Raw genomic sequence first — 24,463 nt, forward strand, 5'->3', positions numbered from 1 at the left:
GGTTGGGTATATATCTATCACTATGGTGGGTTTAGTGAGTTAGAAGACTGACTGATTGACAAAAGCCACTCACGGTTTAGAAGAACAGAAGCTTTAACCGGAACCAGGTGGTGCTAATAGAAACCAGCAGGTGCTTGGAGGCCATCGTGCTGCGATTTTAACCTGAAGGAAAATCACAGCTTTCCTGGTGAAGCCACATTTCATCTGCCGAGTCTCTCCAAGCAAAGAGACTCACACACACTTACAGATAACTGACCTACTCCATACTTTATCCTACCTGTCATCGTCAAACACTCTCGATCTGTCCTCCTTTTATCTGTACCAGACCTCTCCGCTCGTGTTTATGTGCCATTATTTGGAGATGGGGGTTTTAAAGTCTTACATCAAAAAAGCTTATTATATTATATATAATCCCCCTTTTCCTCTGTCAAGCACTTCTCAGCATGGTCTGATTTAGGATGAATTAATGCTCAGAGTCAGAGTAGGTCTATTTGTCTACAATTACATAAACTTCCAACAGAGAATTATTCTCTTTTCAACTTTTTGCCGATGATTTTGCACCAAATCAAACAGTGCGGCACATTCCAGAAACACTTTAGAAATACTAAAAAACTCAAATAAAACTACAGTAAACGTGAACAGACATTACTGCACAGTGTATTTATAATAGATGCCAACACACACACACACACACACACACACACACACACACACACACACACACACACACACACACACACACACACACACACACACACACACACACACACACACACACACACACACACACACACACACACACACACACACACACACCACAGGGGGATTCCTGTCGGACAGCCAAGCGATGCAAAGTGCCATCCATGACACTAAATGTGGGTCAACAGCCTTTTAGGGTCAGACCGAGCTCTTAGCCCCCCATGCTGCTCCCAAATGGCCAAGAGTTCCCCCATTTACACCCCCAGCTTCCTCCCACTGCGACAGACCGAATCCCATTCTCAGCGGGAGATAAAGCAGAAATACGTCATGTGAGCGGCGCACCGCTAATGTACGACATACTGTCAGAGTCAGTCCAGCTGTGGCTAAGCTCTTTTGGAGTGCTATCAGGAAGTGTTCTCAAATTCTTTGATCTGATGAATATCAAATACCTTAAGTGGATTTTATGACGCTAATGGCTGCGCTGCTTTCAGGTCTTTTGTGGCGGTGAGTCGACCTGAAAAGTTGTCAGTGGGAATGTTTGGTCTGGATTTCAAGAAACTAGGTGGGGAAATAAAAAACACTCTTCTCCTTCCTCATCATCGGAACTGGAGTTATACTTTTTAAACTGTCTCAAAACATACACTACAGCCCAGACATTTGAAAGCAACTTCAAGTTTCTGTTCACAATGTCTTTGTTAAAAACCAGTATGAATTCTATGGATTCTGGGATGTTTTCATAATTAGACTTTGTTTTCATTGATATGCACCATTTTCCTCAATTTGCCTTTAAGTGTACATTGATGTTACCAGACAATTGCTGAATAAATGTTAACAAAAGAAAAGATGGGCTTAGTTTTAGAGTTGAGAAGATTTGCAGGAGTCACAACTTTAATACAAAAATAAAAAAAATTAAATTAAATAAAATTAAAAACAAATCCCAGTTTGCATTATTCATTTCAGCTCTTTGGCTTTTGACAGTTTTCAACACAAGACAGTCAGTCTGGCTCCAAATAGGAGAGAATGACATCATCACACCATCAGACATGGTCAATACTAGGTGGAGATGTTCCTCACGCTGTCCCCAACCACACACACAAACACACACAAAACTCACACACAGCAGCGCAGATTTACGACTCCAGAAACTTTAAACTCATACTAACAGCACATTCCTGCTGCCATCATTTGGAGGCTGCTGACCTGTTCTTCTCCTCTAATCTCCCACTGCTGGTGTGTGCGCTACACTTTCCACACTAATCACTCGTTGCTTTCTGTTGTTCAGCCTAATACCCTCCAGAGTCCCACTGGGCTTCCCCCTCTGTGTCTGCAGCAACATTACTCACCAATGGAGAGGATTCAGATACAGTTACAGAGACGAAAATGAGAAAAAAAAATGCATCTGAAATTCAGATATTATGGATTTGATGGCAAAAAAAAGCATAGTGACTTTGTTAAATTTTAATTTATTTAATGAAAAATGAACCATTGCAGAGTCAAGTTCTTGAGCCTGAATTCGTGTTCACATGTATTAGTCATGTTTACCATTTTTTCATGCAACTTGTGTGAATGACCTGTCATAACACACCTTTAGGCAAAAACATCATTATAGTATCTACTATATACACATGATCATTTATACATGACATGTAGTTAAAGCACGGTGTAGGCAACTTTACATTACTATAAATGACTGCCTGGCTGGATTTAATGCATTATGTGAGGCCCAGTTGAACTCTGAGGGTCACTGACTTTAATAAAAAACAGCAACTACACTATAAATACAACAACTCAGAGACAGAATTTAATGTCTACCTTCTCCCAAACGAAGATCCAGAGCAGGAAAATGTGTTACGAGGTAAAGCAGTAAAGATGGAGACAGAGAAGTTAAAAGTTAGCAAATTAAACACCAGTAAAACCACGAAAATCCCAGTAAAACTGCGGATATTTCCCTTCAACTGTGCTACAAATTCCGAACCTCACTGCACTAATTATTTTGACAACAGTGTAATCTTGGATTACTGTACATATTCATGCGGCTCAGATCAAACGCCTAATTCGGCTTCTGATTAGGCCTCAGTGGGTGGCAATATTTAGTGCGATCACAGCAGGTCGCCTGCTGTTAAAATGTTTGGAGTCTCGGGCTTCAACAGCCATTACATAAATACGACACGTAATCCTCGTCACCGTATCAATCACCGCTGCACTTAAGGGAGAGTTATGTTATTTTTCTCCAGCTGTTATTTAATTTGGGCCTGGCTTGAATTCAGGAGTGTATTAGCAGCATCCGGCTGGACTTAGAAATACCAATATTTGCTTTTTAACAGAAGGTATTTAAAGAATCAGCAGAAAACATCAGGGTCTGACTGCGTCGAGTGACCCAGATTGATGACAACGAAACTCATTTGTATTGCTTTGAAATGCTTCAGGTCTTAAGCTTTTATACAGTGTTCGCTGTACAAATATGGGAACTAATCCGTCTGAACAATGCAAAGACACCAATAACATGCTTCACAGACTGGCGCTCTCAGAAAAAGAGGGAAGAGTGTCATAAAAAATAAAAAAAAAGAAAGAAAAAGTGAATAAATTCATTTATACGCTGTGAAAATATTTGCCCAGACTTGTTTGACTGACGTTGCTTGTCTGACTAAATATCTCATGTTTACTGTTGAGAATGAATTCATCCTTGTATTTATTTGGGGGTTTATTTAACTTTTTCTTCATCACAAAAGTATGAAATCATTAGGACTTGTGAAGCAACTTTTTTCACACAAGGTTTAAATTAATATTTTCCAGTCGTCTACACCAGGAAACGGTGAGCACTGACAGTTCAAACCACTTGCATGTGCACAGTTAGGAGCAAACTGTACATAATAACTTTGATTTATTGGGCCTGAGATTTTGGGGAAAACAACACTCCAAACACCGACTTTGGTTTCAGCTGCTTGATTTAAAACCAACGAGAAGTTTGGTTGGGTTTTCAAGAAACTGTAAGTCAACAGTTACCTAAATCCTCGCTTGATAAAACATAACTGGAGAAGCCATCTCTGACTTTTTTTTAAAAAGCCGAATGATGATTCTGTGTTTCCACAACAGATATACAGCACCGTGGAAATAAAGTCTTTACCCGCCTGCTCTCGTTCCAACCCAGAAACGCCCAAACGACCCCTAAAAACCCACCGAGCCGTGCTCTCCCACATCCATAAAGCATTCCCCGGGGTGGAACACATCTCTCCTCTGTAGCTCTTGGCCTTGATCCAGGGATTAGTAGAGTAAGAGGACCGGCTTGTCTTTCCTCATATACAACATAACCGGTTCCTCCACGTCGGGGCAGATGGTGGCAGACAGACCCTAACTTTAACACAACCTATCTCACGCTCCACTCCCATACATAATCATTTGTATATGACACGCAGTTAAAGGATGGTGTAAGCAACTTTAAATTATTCTAAATGGATGTCTGGCTGGCAAAACAGCAGCTGTGAGCGGCGGTGATATAACCCACCTTGTTCGTTTTAATTCACGCTTCGCTGTTTTACGTTGGAAAGACAGAAAACTGAACATGTGGAAAAGTTGGAACCTCGTCGGCAGCCATTTTGGAGTATTGATGTATGAATAGAGTGACATATTTGGACAACGTGACTACGGAAAGTGTAATTACACAAGACATCTTATGAGAGACTATGTGTGTGTCAAAATATATGACACGGCAGCAGCCAAAAATATGGAAAATTAAAGCATTTACATAGTTTAAGTGGATTGTCACACATAAGCCCTCAGGTTTCCTACAGTATAATGTAAAACTGTCTTAATTTAAAAAACAAACAACTGGGCTTGAAATTGGAGGTACATGCTTAAGAACACACTTTTTGAGTTTGTGTGTGGATTGAACTTTGATGACGAATATACAGTTGCACTCAAAATTATTCAAGCCCTTCTTAATAAGCATCTCTAGTACTTAGTAGAGCACCTTTTGCTAGTATGACCTGCTGTAAACGTGACGCATAGCCAGATGCCAGGTTCTGACAGCATTCCTGAGGGATCTTAGTCCATTCCTCATGGCCAATAGCCTCCAGGTCTCTAATATTCTTGGGTTTACGTGCTGCAACCGCCTTTTTCAACTCCCACCAAAGATTTTCGATGGGATTTGAGTCAGGCGATTGTCATGGCCACTCTAGTATCTTCCAGGACTTTTTTGAAGCCAAGCCTTTGAGGACTTTGAGGTACACTTGGGATCATTGTCCAGTTGGAAAGTCCAACGACACCCAAGCTTCAGCTTTCTCACAGACGGCATGACATTATCTCCTAGGATTTGCTGATACTGGACTGAATCCACCTTGTCTTCCGAACGCTGCAGATTTCCAGCGCCAGAAGATGCAAAGCAGCCCCAGAGCATCACTGAGCCACCACCACACTTCCCTGAAGGCAGGGTGTTCTTTTCAGCATATTCTTCCTTCTAAAGACATACTGCTGATCCATAGGCCCAAAAAGATTCAGTGTTGTTTCAGTGCTCCACAGAACAGAATCCCAGAACTTCTGTGCTGAATTATATGGTTTGAGTGTATCGGAGCAACTTTTCTTGTGCTTTTGGGTCAGTATTGGTGTACGTCTTTGAGTTAGGGCATGGAGACCTTCAGCGTTTAGTGTTCTGCCACGTCCACGTAGTGTAGCCAGTGTTCCTTTAACTTTGAACTTGCAAAGTATGCTTCAACAGTATCTCTAGGAACATTCAGCGCCTTTGTTATTTTCTGTTTCCTTCTTGTTTGTGCAAGGGAATGATCTCCTTTCTAAACTTTTGGGACAATTCTCTTGACTTAACCATATTTCTATGTCACTATGAACAAAGGCCCAAGTCAGTCCAGGTATTTGTGTTCTATCTCAAGCACATCTAAACCCACTAATGAAGCCCTTGATTAGTGATGTCAGGTGTGCTTGAGACAACTTCTGATTTTCAAGTAAGTGCTTTTATGTGGTATTCTACTCAGGGAGTTGAATAATTTTGAGATAGCAGTAGTCATTAAAAGTGGAATTTTGTCTTGAATCTGGAGAAGCCACTTGGGATACTGGTTGTGTTGAGCTGTTTAAATTGTTCTTGTTTGAGTTGTTTATCAAAAGCAGCTGAAAGTTTGTACATTTTGCCAATAAACCTGATTTGCAATGGGGGTTGAAAAATTCAGAGTGCAACTGTATGTAGCGTTAAAATAAATACAAAGCCTGTCCTTGCTATCCCCAAATTGCAGCTCATTAAGATAACTTTATCAGAATTTCTTATCAGACATTTAACATCACCAGCTAGCAGCTGACTGCAGCCTTTTAGGTGATGAATGAATATCGGCATCGCTGCATTTCACACATATCAGCAGGGATCCATCTGCCTGCATCGTAAGTCACTGCAAAACTCATGATCGCACCACATTTTGCAGGCCTAAATTCATAAATGGAGATGTGATTAGCATCCTACAGGGAGCCACAGACAAGGCTGCAGTTCAGAGTGGGAGCTACTGAGGAACCTCTAGGTTCAATGTATGTGAATTGATTTGGGTTTGTTTCATGAATTGCATCTTTGTTAAGGATCTTGCAACACAAAACGCAAATCCTGCTTTGCTTTCTAGTGTTTTCTCCCTGCGACAGTATAAAGTTTAAACACCTGCTGGTGGGTTTGAAAGGAATTTTATCTTTGAAAAATCGTCAAACTTACACCATTTATCAGACCCAGAAACCTTAAAAACAAAAAGAATCAACGAATTTTCCACTTTCCAACAGTTCCTGAACTAATCATGTGTGATGTGCCATTCTGTGGGTAAATTAACTAGATCACTTTATTCTACATGCATCATTTAAAAGCATTTTGTCAACGTCATTTAACTAACATAATGTCAAATGGTTGGTGAACTCTTAAAGCTCCCAACCCTGCCACCTTTTTTTAAAAAAATCTGGAAAATTGGACCATTTCTCAGAGCAACAAAAATTAGATTTTGCACTTTCCAAGGCTCTGTAAACAAATCACGTGATGTTTGGTTCAATCAGCAAAATCAACGAAATTCAAGCTTGAAATCATCATATTTAAAAAAACAAAACAAAACACTTTATTCTACATGTCAAATTAAAAAATAAACCATCAGAGCAAGAAATTATAAAAAGAGAACAAACTGTCAGGCTTTCTACTTCAACAATCAATAATCCTTGAACATATAAGATGTAAGGTACAGTTCTTTCCAGAAAACTATCATGATATTTAATTAAAACAACTTTATTCTACAAGGTGTCCTTTAAAAATTCATCAAATATAAACTATTTGCTTCAACCAGATTCTGCAACAAAGAATTTTGTGCTCCTTGGCACAAGTGTGAAACTGTGACTGACTGAGCTGCAATAAATGGTCATGTGACAAAATTCAGGGACTTTTCAGCTGAACTGCAAGTTGTGTTTACACAAAGCAGAGAGGAGACAAGCATTGAAATGAATTAAAAATGTAATTTGTAAAATGCTTATGATAAAGAAGAGGGACTACTTTAACACGTGTGGCCACTTGAAAAAACGCTGCACATGTTAATTCCATTTTTTTAAATAAAAACATTTTGTAGAAACTGCTTGGGATGCAGACAATTAAAATCCTAATTATATTAATTTGTATTTTGCTCAAAAAATATTTAATTATTTTAACACGAGTACAAGTTTTTTTCTGGGTCTGAAGGCAAAATAGAATGAATTTAGCCTGATATGTGCACATGGAGTCTACAGGGCAAAACACAACGTACTGCCACATTTGCTGGAAGATGGTTGTGGTGTCACTACAGGCACTATGAAGGACAAATACTCTTTCTAAGGTTTTTCTTTGTAGCTGTAAGCTGACGTCATCCCAAATTATCTTCCGACAGGCAGACGCTGTAGGAGGAAGATATGTTAGGACTCTGCTCTGGTCAAGGTTAGATATTGTCTATTCTGACGTGACTAAGCAGACGAGTTGTCTCCATATTGGTCTGTCGTCTAAATCTAAACCCTCTCGACTACAATATATACCCAAAGATCAGAGAGAATCCTCAGAACTGATGCTGGCATTGCTTGCATGCACTGCAGCTCTGTTGGTGTCACTTCTCCTGATATCAGTAAACATTACTTGCAGCCTAAGTCATCTGAGTGTCCAGTCTGCCTTCTCATCTTCTCTCAACGTCGCTGAACTTCCACAACAGGCACAACTGTAAATTTCTTCTTTCTCTTCTTCTACTGTCTCTCAAACCTTTAGTTAGATGAAGTTTGGATGAGTATGTTGCTACCTTCAAAATCAGCACTATGTTTGCAGTCTAGAATCTCCTGAATCTCCTCATCTACCTCCTAGATGAGTTTTCTCAGGTGCCAAAGTTCGACTGTCTGTATTATGTAGATGTCTGTAACTGGAGGCTAAATACGGTGGCAGATGATCAAAATTCTGTCCCTGTTCTCATCACCAGGCTTCCGATCGGCATTCACAGTGAAAAATTTCGTGATGACCCTCAAGCGGAGATGTTCCCCAAGCTGCAGTAAGACATCCTGTTCTGCTCAGCGAGTGGTGAGAACACACATTTGTATTCAGCACAGCAGTGGAAGCCAATATTTTGCCTGTGCGTCTGCTGGCACAGCCTGAGCCAGATAGTGCAGCAGCTGAGGCGCAGGAAGATGTGACCGAGCTTGATTTCTTATTTATTTTTTTTCCAAATCTTAAACGGTTTGCTAAGAGGGGAAAAGTCACAGCTGCAAGTTCTCGCAACTCCAGGTGAGTCTGGCAGTAAAAAGAGCCGACAGCACTTTTCCACACTTTTATAGCCGAATAGTTGATTTAATGCACCGTGCTTGGCTTTTATATGGTGTTTAAATGCAGAAAATGTTGAAAATAATCAAGATTTGAAAGCAGATTCTATGAGATTTCACAACATCCTGAGCACAGTCGGCTCATTCCGACAGGAAATTAACCACTGCACAAGAAGAAACATGATATAATAATGTGTTAAATAGTCAAACAAGACAGACACCCGCTACTGTGAAAACAGATGAGATAAACAGATTGAGAAACGCTTTCAGGTCAGATGTGTAGGATTACAGAAACGGGAGTGAAATAAACAACATGGATGATGTGTGTTGGTAAGTGGATTATGGGGGATAATGAGAAAGAAAAGCTTTTTTCTTCTTTCGGTGCCATCGTTCAGTGTGAAATAGAGGCACCTACTGTTTTTGTTATAAGTCTGGAAATGCAACAAAATTATGTTTAAGCTTTTAAAGACTTTTAAATCTCTTTCTGGGTGTACTGAGGAGTATTTGTGAGAATGTACACATGGAGCTGACTGGGGCTGCCGTCAGAAGTCTCACAAGAGGCCGATCAGACAGGAATGTTGGATTAGCCGTGAGTTTAGTCAACACTGAATGAAAGGAGGGTGTGTTGAAATTAACCGTTAGGTGCAGCAGTGACCTAAGCTCTTTGGGATGTGATTCAAACTCGAGTCTTTCTTTTACTTTGGTGGACAATAGAAATCATGCACAAACTCTTTAGGTCACATTTCCACCAAGGGTTAGGTAACAAATGGCAGTTTGTGGTGAATTTGTTTTAAATATGTATCACAACAGCACAAACATAAATTAAGAAAAGAAAGGCTTTAAAGTAGCATTTATCATTTTTTGGGCCACCTGGGGTCAGTAGAAAAAATTAAAAACACTTAATGTGTTGTATTACTCATTCAGGAACACAAATAGGCTAATCTAAATATAGTTCTGATGTCTGTATTCCTTTGGTTTTTTTAGCACTTGTCTAGCCACCAAAGATAAAAAAATATATATTTTCTGAAAAATAAAATTTCTGTACAATTAAACTGCATTCCTAATTTTGCTGGTGTGTTTTCTGACAGATTATAATGTTTGTAACTCATCACAAAAATGTTTCAAATTTACACATCTTTCCCATTTATTTTATTGATTTACTATTGCTCCTTTTCAGTCAACCAATCATATAATAGACAGAGCTGGATTTGTCACTTTGGTCACTCAGAAAATGGAGAAAAAGCTTCAAACTTGTCGTATGGCGTCTTAATGAATAGACTATGGCCGTGTTTGTCTTTCAAAAGTCTGTGAGTACTGTTGCAACTACCTATGAAATAAAAAAGTAAACTTTACAAAATAAATAAATCAAGGGTTCAAAGTTTTGTCTTTTTCAAGAATGGTCTAACATTCAAAGCACCACTGTAACGCTATATGCGTGTTGTGGGTTAGACCACTTTGCCACTAAAATCTGGACCATACAATATTTCAGAATTTTTTAAAACTCAGTTTGGGTTGTTTGTGAGTTAGATCACTTTGTTCTAACCCCCTCATTTACAGATATGTTAAATATTTTGCAGAATCTTTGCTAAATAAACCAAATAAAAGAGTCAAATAGATAAAAATGTTGGCACACAGTTGTCTATTTACACAACTAGCAGAGTCAGAACAACTGCCATTAATCTTGAGTTGTGTTTTTTGTCATCAAATGATGGTAAACCTAATTCATATTTTCCTTTTAGCTCAATTTTGGTCGCCACCGACCCCTTAGCTACTCAATCTCGATCTTGAGGCCCAGTCTTGGGAGGTTCTGCATCAAGGTCTAGCATTTTTTTCACCAAATTATTTGTGTTTTCTGGAGCTGGAGGAATAAATAGGACCACCTCGCTGCATAATCTCGTCTCGGTTTCACTTCCCCATCAACAGAAATCCATGCAGAGTCTCCGACGAGGCAGCAGCTTTGTATTCACCGCGTGCCGCTGCAAAACCTGCCACTGTTCTCTATCCGTGACTCACACACACCTTTGACTTGTCACCTTCACTCTTCTAAATTTTTCCAGCAAACGCACACACGTGCACACGAACAACACCAGCAGACAAAGCCAGGCCTCCTGCATCTAAACACAGTGAGAGACGGCGGCGCAGGTGCACACAGCATACATGAAGCCAGTAGCGTGCACACAGTCACGCAACTCGCACACTATTATATCAGCCTGTGAAACGCTCCAGGGCTGCCTCGTGTGTTTGTCTGCATTGCCGTTTCTGGTGTGTTTGTGATACAACACGACCGCGTTCGCTCCCTCCGAGGCCCCTTATTCCCCCGGTGGAGATGAAACGTAATGGAGCCGATTCAATAAGAACGCTGCCTCCTCGGGAAATGCGGAGAATCAAATCACACTGAATCCCTCAGAGCCTTCCCAGCATCCACTGCTGCCTCGTAGTCGGGAGGGGGAATAAAACAATGGTGGCTAATTCACTTGGCTCTTAGGCTCACACAAGCGGGATGGAGTGTGATACAGCGAATGTAGAGGGCTAATAAAGCCATTCAATAACACGCTGACTACAATATGTTTGTATTTTTTAAGTGAATTCATCCAATTAACAGCAGTAAACACAAAAGGAACACACATGGCTGCTGGGCTGCTAACACATTCAATGGGTACTTTCTCCTGTTACTTCATAATTTACAGTTCTTAGGGTACAAATGCTACCAGATGCCAATTATACATACCGAGGCCACAATGAGGGCTAATTTTTTAAAAAAGCTGTAATCGTGAGAAAACACTGGAGGGAGATACAAACACTAAGCTTCGGACAATATTTAGCTTGGCAGGTTGAGAGCGGAGAGAGAAAGATAAGCAGTGTCCCCGTTGTGAGGTTATGCAATTTGGTGGAGAGCCAAAAAAGAAACACTTAAAAAAGAGAACGTTCCAAACCTGATACTACAACGTGCCACCTACGCGATAAACCACAGCGTAACTGAAACATCATCTGGAAAAAAACACACACTTCCAATTTACCGTGTTGTTAAAATATGCAGCTCGGAACATAAATTTGAGACATCTGAGAAACGCGTCTAATCCTGAAAGCAAATGTTACGGAGGAGACTGGAATGTTGTTTCAGGCTGGCTGCAGCAGACTGGTTGAGCCGACGGGCCTCGTGGTCATGCTCCTCACGGCAGAGGAAATGGCAGACGGTTCCCAAAGGCTTATGAAGATCCTTCCAGCTTCTTTAGTTGTTTTTGTTTTTAAACCACCGCAGTTAAATTGAAATTTCTGACAGCGCTATGTTTGAAGGAAAAAGAGGCAATTAAAAATGAACTCCACTGGATATTTATGCAGCTGCACATTGGCTTCTTCTTCTTTTCTTTTTTCTTTTTTGGGTTTCCCCTTTGACTGCCAAACACGGCGGTGCTAAGAAAGGCAATTGTACGTTTTACAGCCCCAGGAGGAACTGAGAGGCTGCAGGGCCAGTGTCATTCTGGTATTCTCATTTGAATGTTGACGAAAAGTTTTGGTCCTGTTGTTCAGAGTTTTGCGTAAGACAGCACAAAATACATATCAGAGATTAGGATGACTATAGTATAATCATTATATAATATACTATATAATGATGAGAATCATCATCACCAGCATGGTCAGTGGCAACAAGAAAGGAAGAATTTCTCCTTGTTTTTACCTTCTAACATCATATTTAATTCTAAAATTGTAATATTTATCTACTTTTTGATCTATTATTCACTGTGTTTTTCTACAATCTGCAAACTGACAGTCAAAACAACCAAATGAAGATCAGCTGTGATACAGAGAATCATGTTTTGGACATTCTTGTGTCTCTTATAAACTTACTGTAGTACCCTAGTCCATTTACATGATAACAGAGAAGTTCCTTTGTCATCTTCTTTCTTTCTTTGAATCCTTCAGCTTGCTTCTGAGTCAAAATCTTGTGACAGTCACAACATGGCAGCACCAACAAACAGACTATAAAAACACTAATATACAACCGTGACATTTAGAAAACCACATCATGCTTGATTTGGGGCATGGAATGGGCATAACACAACAGAGATCAATCTGCTTCTCTTCAGCAAACCAAAACAATTTCCTGATTTGAACCTGTATCGAACACGCAGAGACATCCTGAGCACAGCGAGGCACTGAAGCTGACTCGGGCGAAATCTAAACCTGTTTACATTTGAACTTATCACGGCATGCCGGCCATTTTAAAAGAAAAACGTTAGGGTTGGAGAAAAATAACATTTTCCTTCACTTTCAGTTTCTATGGACATGTTATTGCTTTGATCAAATCTCCACAGTCCTTAAGCTCTGATATCAGCTCATGCTGCCATTCGAATCCCATAATAACAAACACTCCCACCATCGGCTGGGATGCCCTCCCCTCCCACACCTGCCACGGCTGGGCTTAATTCACTTCCTGTTCAGTAGGGGGCAGACAGGAAACAGGAAACACGCTTCCTGATTCTCTCAGGAGGTATATTTTTCTTCTGTTTGGGGATCTGGGAACGAAACACAATATCTTTAAGAATGTTTCTGTTCGTGGCACTTACACTGCTGCAATCACAGCCTCCTTAAAAGAGCAAGTGTTCCATTTCTGGGGCAGCATAGTTAGAAAAGGGGGCTTGATGTACAGTATGAAAACTAACACTGAAGATAACAGACAAAGACTTTATTCAAGCAGAAAAAGATCGAAACATATTTTGTGCTCTCAGAGCCCACAAGTCTGCCAAAGGGTAACTGAAGTCAGACTAGTTGTTAACGTTAATAGAAAATACCAATCGTTATCTCAGCTCAGTCTTTGTGTTGTAAGAAAATGATTTACAATAAAGATTAATGTTTCAAAAGAACAGTGGAGCAGTTAGTGAAAGCTTGGAGTGTAATGAAATGCAGTGACCCATTGAAGCTTATCAGACATGGTTGCATATTTTAGGGTTTCAATTATACCAGCAATACCGATCTGCTTCCATCTTACTAGATAATGCACAATCAGATACATTAAAGTCATTAAAATCATCCCGGTGTATATGGTTGACAGCTGAATAGCCTTGCAATCCATTAAGAAATAATTTTCATTTCATCATCCAAGCTGTTTCTTGCTACACAGGTGGTCATGAACCTTGTTGTAAAGCTGTCTCTGAGTGTGGAGATGGTATAGTAGCTCAAAAAGACAGCAAAAACATATTTTCTGTATAGCATGTCAGAAAATGTATTGCACATAAGCTTTAGAACCTGTTTAAACCATTAGATACAGCCTGTTACTGTTTAAGACTGTAGAGATCTGTGGCAGTTGTGTGTGGACAAGGAGAGAGCATAGTATAGCTAGCAACAGGCATCATGACAAAGACTCCTGTGACATTTAATGTCTTCTGGCCAGAGGTCATGTGTTTAAAACAAGCCATGATCAACTAGGACAGGTTTTCTATATCCCATATGTAGCAGAGGACCTTAGCAGCCCAAATTATGTGTTCATTGACTAAAACGGCAACATTAGCACAAACTGATAACCAAGACAATTATTCCAAATTTTCTCTCTCTTTACAAGATCTATGTGACAGCAGACATAGGCAAAAGGATCTGGCTTCAGTTCATACCAATACCAATCAGTAAAAAATGCCTTGATCGACCTCTTCCTACTATAAATTCTAAGTTATTGACTAATGTATGTCGTATCTTTCAAACTGATAAATTCTTTTACCGGTCCATGCCAACAAACACAGGCTCGAACAGCCTGATGTATGAGAGTTGCTTTCTATGTCCAATATATCCAAATTCCAATTTGTAATCAAACCAAAAGAAATATCAACAAATGCTCATATTTGAGAAGATGAACCAATGAACATGCTACATTTTTGGATTATGAATCACTTAAGCAATAGAAAGAAAACCCTGATATGAAATAATTTCAGTGCTAATTCATCTACTTGTTACTGCCGTCACACATCCACATTTCAACATGTTCACTTAAAAAGGTATAGAGTTAAAAAAAAAAATCTCAGTAGACGAGACAGAGGGAGGGAAACATAATTGTTTATGTGGGAAACAAGTGAAACGGCTACCAATGTTAAAAAGATGGTAATTACATTCAAAATCATGAGTGAGTTCTATCACCTAATTAAATATGACTCCATACATATAATGCTAGCATATAATCTTCTGCTGTGCATCTGTGTGCTTCAACACAGCACCAGATCAGGGACTGGAAAAAAAAAAAAGAAAAGACAACGTGCAGTGACAACAGCAGCACAATGAATTATGAATCAATACGAGCTACAGCTCTCTTCAAGTAGACACAGGCTGCTGAGGCCATCTGGGGATGCGTGAAAACCTCCACTAAGACAAACCCATTCATTCAGCTGTGAATGTGCTCGCCTGAGCCGACTCTGCCCGTCTCTGCTACACTGCAGGCTTTCCTCGATTGGCTTCAACTTAAGTTTCCCAAATCCATCTTAGGGGCTACGAATCTCTCCGTTCATTGATCGGAGGAGGATTGGGGAGCGGCTCAGCACAGACCTGCAGTGCTGAGAATTGCTGCAGCCGACAAGAGGCAGGGTTTTTGAACATTCTGACTTTCACTGCAGTGGACTTTTGGTTAAACGGTGAGTCTAATAGAGCCACTTGGCTGCTGTATATGAATACAAAACAGACACGGAGAGGAAAAAGGATCTCCATGCCAGGAAAAGATGATTTTTTCAAAGTGATTGAAAGCTGTCAATCGAGGACACGCAAGTTCTGAGCTGCTGCGGGTGAATTATTTTTAGAAAGACGACGGAAATGCGGTGAAAAGGTGGCAATAAAAGGGAATCAACAAGAGAACAAAAGACGGAGAAGGAGAGGTAGAAAGGTCAAGGGAGGCAGAAAGAGAGACAGATATTCAAAGGTTCCCATTCACTCGCTGCCTCCCCTGAGTAATCCCACATCCCCCTGAGAACAGCACACGGTGTCTAGCAGTCGGCGAGCTGACATTTACCGCCTGCCTTCTGTTGCTGTGATTATTTTCTCTTCCAGGTGTGATAGCCGGCATGCCGTCTCTCTGCAATAATGCTGCCCCAGAGTTAGTGCGGCCCGGGCAGACCTTTTGCCGACACACCGTGAGCGAGTCGTGCTTTTTGAATCGGAGGTAAAAAGGTTGCAGCCCCGTGATTGGCAGCTCGTCACTCAGCCTGGAGGAAAACGGCCTCCGAGGGGGATCGTGCATCGAGTGGTATTACAAAATAATGAATTTTGTTATTCGAGGGAGATGAGAAGACAAGAAACGAGGTAAATTCTAGATGACCCCTCAACAGAATGCTCTAAATGCTTAAATCCAATCCTACCTGTCTGCAGACGGAGGCCGGTCATTGCGGGCCTTGCTGACTTGGGTGTAGAGGGTATCAGAGTGCTGGTGTTGGTGGTGCGGATGGATGTGGGGGAGGTCGTCTCGAGGGCTGTGTGGCCGACTGTGGCCGCTGTCCACCGAGCTGTTGAGAGCGTTGATGCCGGCGTATGGGTGATCCTCCTCGGAGGATCTCTCAGGCGTTCGGCTTATGTCTAGGATCTCAGCGTAGTCCCGTTCCCGGGCCTGACGCTCCCTCAGCTCCCTGGTCTTTGCTTGGATCCTGACGGTGAAGAGGAAGAAGATGTTAATACTGAAAATCTACACCTTCTGGCTGAAATTTTTACGTCATGTCGAAATGAACACAGTTTAAACAGTTGTGAACAAAAGTTTGCATTCACACGTAAATAACATGTACACTACCGTTCAAAAGTTTGGGTCACTTAGAAATGTCCTTATTTTTTAAAGAAATGCAGTTTTTTCAATGAAGATAACATTAAATTAATCAGAAATACTGTGTAGTCATTGTTAATGTGGTAAATGATTATTCTAGCTGGAAACAGCTGATTTTTAATGGAATATCTCCATAGAGGTACAGAGGAACATTTCCAGCAACCATCACTCCTGTGTTCTAATGCTACATTGTATTAGTTAATGGTGTATTAGTTAATGGTGTTGAAAGGCAGTTATGTTAGCACATGAAAAAAAGTGTGACTTCTCATGGAAAACATGAAATTGTCTGGGTGACCCCAAACTTTTGAACAATAGTGTATATCATGGAGGTCTTGAGTTTCCAGTGACTCCTATAAGTCTGATTTGTCTATGATGGAATCACTAAAACAAATGCATCTTTGTCACAAAAAACAACCATATATTTTAGATCTTCATAGAGCTATTATAGGTTTTCTTGAAAGATGACAAAATCTGTTGGTTCAAAAATATACATACTGCAATGCTAATATTTGGTTACTAATATTTGGCCATTTTCACCTCAACTAGATGCTTTCGGTGGCCATCCACAAGCTTCTGGTTGTATCTTTGTCCTTCCTCTGGACAGAATTGGAATAGTTAAAATAAATTCACTGGCTTTCTGACACAGACTAGTTAGGGTTTTATTGGCTACTGCATCGATATGCTGCTATTGGATTTAGGTGGTAAGAACTGTAAAACATCGTGCTCATGTGCTACCGTAGCATACTGCATTACACCGTTGACGAAGGACACAATCTTAAGAGCTGCAGGAAAAAACAAAGACCTACATTTGTGCAGTTACAAGAGATCTGAAAAATAAAGACAATACTGAATGTGCTGTTGAGAGATTTAAATGCATTGTTAAGTTTGTAAAATATGCTAAAGTAGTGCAGAAATTTCCTTCAAAATTCGCAAAGACCAAGATAGCGTACAAATGGCTCAACCAAGGGTCCAAAACTCAAAGACATCCAAACATAACAGAAACTCGGGAAAAGCAAAAAAAAAAAAAAAAAAAAAAAAAAAAAAAATCTTCAAATTCGAGATGCTGGTACCAGTATTTTTTCTGGAGAAATAAAATAACCCATTTAGCTCTAAGGCTATTTTTTGTGTAATTTTCCTATCTTTATTTTCCAGCTCTTATCTTGGCATGTACAAGGGTTATCTATAAACGCTATATCTTTTTTTTTTTTTTGCCCAGAATAATCTAATCTATCCAGAAATCTTATCAGTGCTGGATTTTGTAAGCTGTATTCAAGCATTGTTATGTTGCCTATTACATTCCTATGCTACTGCTGGATTAATATATCAAGAGCTGTCAAACCGTCATGATTATATGTTACCCTAATATACTGTAAATGTTGCTTTTTCTTTTGAAAAAAGTAAAATAAGCTAACCAGAAAATATCATATTTCCTGTCACATGACACTCCTCTCTCTAATGACTTACTATCAGAAGACTGACAGAAGAATAAAGTTGAGCAACCACATTGTAAACAGTTGTTTTATAAACGCTTTCAGTGCATAAATGGCCTCTTTTCTTAAATTCAGCCTGAGCTAATGAAGCCAGAAGAGGCAAAGGGCACTCAAGCCGATGATTTAGGTAATATAAAAAAACGACTCAACGGATTCAGTTTGCTACTTAGTTAAAATGACCACTCAAGTCTGGTGTCTTTGTTCTGCTGTAATTCTGACAGAAAAACAGACATTATTATCAGAATAATACATATAGATAAATGAATGCGTTCTCTATTGTGCTTCAAGTAAATTATGCATACTATACTCCAATAACTCGTTCACAATATAAAATTATGTGACCCGACTTTCCAAGATTTGCAAATGACTAGAGCTGACACAGAGAAAAGTAAATCAATCTGCAACTATTTTAATATTGATTAGTCATTTAATTTTTAATCAGCAGGGCGAAAAATTTCCTGCTTCCAGCCAGTCAAAGGTGAATAATTGCCAATTTCAGCTTCTTAGTCTTCTGAGGAATTTGGACTGTTGGTCTGACAGAACAACATGTCACTTTTCAGTAATTTCAGACTGCATACTTAACTGGAAAAATAACTGAGAATAATTAGTGATGAAAATCATTCAACCATTCAAAGACAACGCATGCTCAATTGTTGTCATTTAAGTTTGACAGCTTAAAAAGTGGAAATCAGAAAGTATTCACGTTGGTCCTGGCCATTTAAACAACCTACAATTAATGCCAAATCATGCTTTTCATATCCACATGTGTGCAATGATACACAAAGGTATGCATGAGCTTGCACCCAAGCCTGCGAGGTGCAAAATCTGTGAACATGAGGTCGGTCTATAGTGCAAATGTGTCGACTGCAAACATGTCAGGAAAACAAATGGTGCTTGAAACAAATGCTTGTCCTGAGAAAAGACTGTGTGAGTAGATTCTCTGTCATCCACACCTTTATAATTCATCACACGAAGAGCCGGAAATGAAGTAGCTGCTGGTGGATTTTGCAGGCTTTGATTTGTATATGTTTCCATCGACAGCAGGAAGTCCTAAATTCTCCAGATATCCTGTGCTGAGTTCACACACTGCGCTTGGCAAAGCTCAGGAATAAATAAATGCAGCCCAATCTGTAACCAGCTGCTGTATCCTGAAAAAACTGCAAAGTCCCTGTCAGAGTTTCAGAAACATCCATGAGAACCTTTGGTAGTTTCAATAGAAACTGTCCCATGAATTGCACTTTACTTGGAGAAAGAAACACTGAAATATTTAGGACAACAAACGTATGGATGGCAGTGACATTCTGTATGAATAATAGTTGAAACAGCTCCACGGGAAACTGAGCCTGGCGCTTTACTTGTTTCCACTTTGTTAGGTAAAACCTTAATGTTGATAAAGCGATGTAGCGTGTACACCGTGGGGCTCGGAGATGTTGTAAATCTCACGCTGTCATGCTAAAAAAACAGCAGACAAACCCTTGTAACATCTGCAGATTGTTTATTGTGGCTTTTTAACTTTCCATTATAGAACAGAGAGAAGACGTGGAGTCTATTATTTATGCTTTTTTTTCTCTCCCCCCACTGAATAATACCATAAACAATGTATAATAGTCTCTCGCCCCCATAACACCTTGTACAAGGGAGCACTTTGTACTCACAGAGAGCCTCTAATGTATAGCTAACATGCTTTTCTCTTTCTGTTTCCAACACACAAACACCTCTGACATCTTTCCTGTCTCGCACACACACACACAACTCAAACACACAAAAATCACACACTCGCTCTTTCTCTTCAGGCCATTATCTTGTGAGTAACTGGCAACACCATTTTCTATAGCAGGGGGGACTACCTATCGTGCAGCCCCGTAATTACAGCCTTGCCAATTATCAGAGCTTTACAACTACCAATTATCATACTGCTCTCTTTTCTGCAGGGCCCCTTTTTAATGGCAGTGGGAAAGCGAATGGGACAGCCGTGCTGGTGACGAGGTAGGGGGTGCAACTTCACTGAAGACTCAGCGGGCAAAAATCTGAAACGCTTCCTCCAGAAAATTTGCATGCTGTGCATAATGAAACAGTAAGTCTAATATGGAGGACTCCCCATTGGAGAGTGCAAAATGTGGTTTAAAGGAAAACTGAGACAAAATGGTTGGAAATACTACTTAAAAAACGCAGCTGTTAATGAACTTGATAGCTTTAAGAGCTCCCCACTGAATCTGAAAAGGGGGATGACCATCTTTTTAAGCAAAAAGTACAGTTATTCAAACAACTTCAAATGAAAGCCGGTGGATTTGCACGCAGTGTCTTCACTACTTGTGGACTCAGCAATTATCTAATAGCACAGAAGGAAGTGGGGCCCTTGAGGGATCTATCTTTAAACCCAGAGGAAAACAGTGTTTTCCATCAGAGAGAGCAGCAGCAGCACTGGGAACAGCTACTGATTGTATACACAAGCGCAGTGGCTGATAAGATAAGGCCAGACATACCAATCCAGCGCCTGGCCTTCTCTGTGCAGCCCCTTTCCATAAGGAGGCAAAGGACGGGTCAACAGGGCCAGTTTCACAGTGAGGAAGGATGCAGCTGAGAACCAGTTGGGTTGTGGGAGAAAGTACATAATCTTAAGAGCTGCAGGATTAAACAAAGACCTACATTTGTGCAAATAAACTAAATCTCGAATGTGCTTGCTTGTGTTTTTCAGTTAACTACACTGCTTAACATACTAAATGTGAGAAAATAACGTAAAAATCCTCATTAAAAATTGCAGGGAACAAGGAAGCATCTACAAATGGCTCAACCAAGAGTCAAAAACTTGAAAACAATCAATTTAACACAACACAAACTGGAGAAAAGCAAAATATCTTCCATTTCTAAGTGCTGGTACCAGGTTCTAGCTAGGCTATTTTCAGAGTAATACTGATACCTATATTTTTACACTCTTACATTGCTCATTACAAGAGCTATCCATACATCCGGATCTTGTTGGGTGCTTTCTTTCCCCCAGAGTAGGATACCAAGGATTCCCAGATTTCTTTTCTTTAAGCCTTTGCATTTCATATATCTCATGCCTCCATTGACAGCAGGAAGTCCTAAATTCTCCAGATAACCTGTGCTACGTTTACACACTGCACTTCGCAAACCTCAAGAATAAATACATCGACACAGGGTTGCAGCCCAATCTGAAACTAGCTGCTATTGAAAAAAAACTGCAAAGTCACTGTCAGAGTTTCAAAAAAATCCACGAGAACCTATTCTAGTATCAGTAGAAACAGTCCCATGAATTACAGTTCAGCTGTAAAAACAAACACTGAAATATTTAGTATAACAAATGTATGGATGACAGTGATATTCAGTGATATTTACACTCTTATATTGGTGCTTATAAGGGTTATCCAGACAATTGTATCTTGTGGGGTGTTCTATCCCAAAGCAGTCTAAGATATCAAGGACTTTCAGATTTCTGTTCTTTTAGCCTTTGCATTTCATATATCGCATCATAAATATCTCTGCTGGAAGCAGAGATATCTTTTAAACTTTGTGTCAAGGAGATGGTTTGGAATCTGGAAATATACAAACTTTGAAAGTAGGAAACTTTATGGCTATGTCTTTGAATTCATAATAATGTGTGTTAAACAGAAGTAACTGATATTATTTTATTTTCTGTAGTGTTCACATACACTTTCAGGCAAGTGTTCTAAGTATCGCTTGGATTTACATCAATCGTTCTTATAACTACTTTCCCAGCATCCTTCATTTCCTGCTTTGTCAGACAATGGGATTTGTTTAAAGCAACATCACCTTCTATTTATCACCAACATGGCTAGCTATCTATATTTGTCATCACCTACCTACATACAGACAGTGAACAGCTGTGGAGAACAGTTGTTACACAGACGATTGTATTTTGCGAGAAAAAATATGAAAGTACATGCAGCAGTACATTCATCCAATTTCAGTGGCTTCTATGGATGTTATTGATTGACTTTTTTTAACCACAGAACTGGGTCACTATTGGAACCCATTGTAGCAAGAGTGAATTCAGGATAACTGCTGCTGTCATCCTACACAAAAGACCAAGCTTTTCAAAACATCCAAAGCCTCCGAGCCGCCTTTAGCCCACAGGGAGCGAATGTTCGGCTCCCAGAGTGTTGCTTTAAGACAAAGTCTCCATCTCTGTATGTCAACACGACAAGCTCTTAAAAAGCAATGCTGCTAAAAATAATTCACAAACACAATTATGTTGATTGAAATGGAACAGGAAGGAAAACCACACTTGGCCTAATCACTACCTTGTCAGTCCCTTACATAAGCAAAACTCTGTTTTCTTTCTAACCTTGATGACAGACGAAAATACTCGTAGCATGAAAGCTGAATGATTAAAAAAAGCAACAAGAGGTAGTAAAAAAGAGCCAGAGGTTAGAAAAAAAAGAAAAAAAAAGCTGAGCAGAAAGAGAGGAAGAGGCAGCAGATAAAAGGGTATAGAAATGGCAGGATGGGACATTGCGGTAGAAGAAATGTATTTGACGAGTGACCTTTCTACCACATCAAGCCAGAACAATGGTCCATTATGTGCCATTGTGCTCGAAGTGTAATAAACCGTCCTCTTAGCGGTAATGCTGACACAACTGACAGACTGCCGTGAAAGGCAGGAAGTACACGAAGGGAGAAGGTCCAGCGGGATAAGATGGCTGCTAAAAGTCCTTTTGGATTGATAACATGCGTATTTGGAAATGTATTATGATTTGACGACAAGTAGCCTCAGCCAGTTTTAAAGGACTTTCTATGGTCTTTATGGGGAGTATTGCAGATTTTAACAACACAATCAGGCCTTAACAAACAGCAACCATGAAATTAAGAATTAAAAAGACATTTTTCAGAAGTCTTATACATCTATGCGACATCAGTGATGCAGGAAACAAAACCGCATTGTGCACTTGCTGTTAAACTTGAATAGTACTACTGAGCAAGTGTGTAGGTCAGGGGAAGTTCACTGAGATGAATGGCTTCATATTCAGCATGTGCCTGCTGTATAGATTGAACTTGTGACCTCTGGACTTATGACTGCTTCTTAAAACAGTTACTGAAGTCAAAGCTTGGTTTGATTGAATCCACAGATGTCTAAAGCAAAAATTGTTGGGTGTATTGGGTCAATTTTTGGGCAGAATATCGTGTAGCATCCAATATCTGAATCACTTTTATTACCAAATAGGTTTCTCACATGCTAGGAACTTGACAGGATCACAGTAAACACTGACGAATAGAACGTTTCTGAAGAGAGATAACAAGATGAAAACAAAAGCAAGTGTTCCAAGTCGACTGACAGTAAGTGTTGGAAGAGCGTCGTATAAAAAACTATATTATTATGTTTGGACTTTTGAATCTCGAGAAGAAAATCATTCGTATCAATGGTTGGTCCCCATGTGGTCTTTAATTCTAATGTTAATGTTTCTAACCAATGTCTGATCTCATTCAGGCCAAGTGTGTTATAAAATACAGCTATATCCATATTGGCTCTTCAAATATGACGATATCAGTCACACTAAACAGCAGCGTACTTTCTGAGCTGTCTGTCTGGATTGGTCTGGAGTCTTCTGAGACCCAAGACTTAAACCTGTGAGGAAATCCATCTATCTAGTCAATCACAGCTGGATTAACCGTAACCTCCAGCGGTGGTCAATCAATAAACTCTGCAGCGAGGTGTCAAAGCTCCCGGCTGAGCCTTTCGGAGGGCAGCTCGGTGAAATAGTTAACCGGATCGTTGTTTAACACCAAAGCAGCCACATGCTCCACGGGTTTGCCCCGTCAATATCAGTATATCTCGGCTAATGGGTAAACACCAACTAGAGGCGTGCTTGTGCTTTTGGGGTGCTCGGGAGAAGAGGGGAATGCTTGGTTGGAGTTAGTCAAACACCCTACGCTGAACAAAATAATTAATGCATTGACTTGAAAGCTACCGTCAGACGATCCCAGGATAGTTCCTGTTCTGTGGATGCAGAAATTGCCTCCCTCCATTCGGCTGTTTTGTTGTTCCTCATCTACAAGCTTTCCTGATTTCTCTTTGTTCTTTACTGCCCTGAGAAATCCACACGGAAAACCACTAGCAAAAGAAAGAACTAATAGATGCACAAAATAAATAACCCACCTACTACTAAGCCTCTAGGACAAATTTGAAGAAACACTTCTTTACCACTTGTAATAAGAAATACACCTCTATGTGTTCCAAATAGATTTAGATTGAGCTTATATAAGGACCTCAACAAACTTTCATTTTCTGATGCAGATTTTTACATAAATCAACATCACACCCGCCGTTGCCTTTAACAGTATATAAAACAAAGTTGTGGAAACTTCTGAAATACCTTAAGACCTAAAATGTTCACAGGAAGGAATAAAGGAAAAAGTTTCCAATTTAATTTGCTTGGAATTCATGAAAAATACAACTGAATCCATTAGGGCTTTGTGTCCTGACAACACTTTAAACCTGCATAATGGGTTGACTGAATGGATAAAAGGGTGCGTTTTACTGGTGCCTGTATGTGTGAAATAACACAAATGGTCTGAGGTTTGAAGGGTCCAAACTGCGTGAAACTCCATCTTGGTCATAAATGCACGTTACTGCGACATTTGAGGACAAGAAAAAACAGAGAAGCCACGGTTTGGATTAACACACAAAAGGACCATTCTGAACTTTTAACGATATCCAGCCCAACAACCAAAT

The 24,463-nt window shown here is 40.0% G+C and overlaps 1 protein-coding gene across 9 annotated transcripts in view; it reads right to left on the minus strand.

The window, feature by feature from the left end:
* The window catches only part of pard3ab (par-3 family cell polarity regulator alpha, b), a 307,758-nt gene that overhangs the window by 50,106 nt on the left and 233,189 nt on the right, over positions 1–24,463 (minus strand). For all 9 annotated transcript variants that reach the window (XM_055014228.1, XM_055014227.1, XM_055014224.1 and 6 more), the window contains one exon: positions 15,810–16,091. In XM_055014228.1, the coding sequence (XP_054870203.1) occupies positions 15,810–16,091 (282 nt within the window). The remainder of the gene's footprint in view (positions 1–15,809; positions 16,092–24,463) is intronic.

The sequence above is a fragment of the Amphiprion ocellaris genome, chromosome 10 (assembly GCF_022539595.1).
Source record: "Amphiprion ocellaris isolate individual 3 ecotype Okinawa chromosome 10, ASM2253959v1, whole genome shotgun sequence".
NCBI lineage: Eukaryota > Metazoa > Chordata > Actinopteri > Pomacentridae > Amphiprion > Amphiprion ocellaris.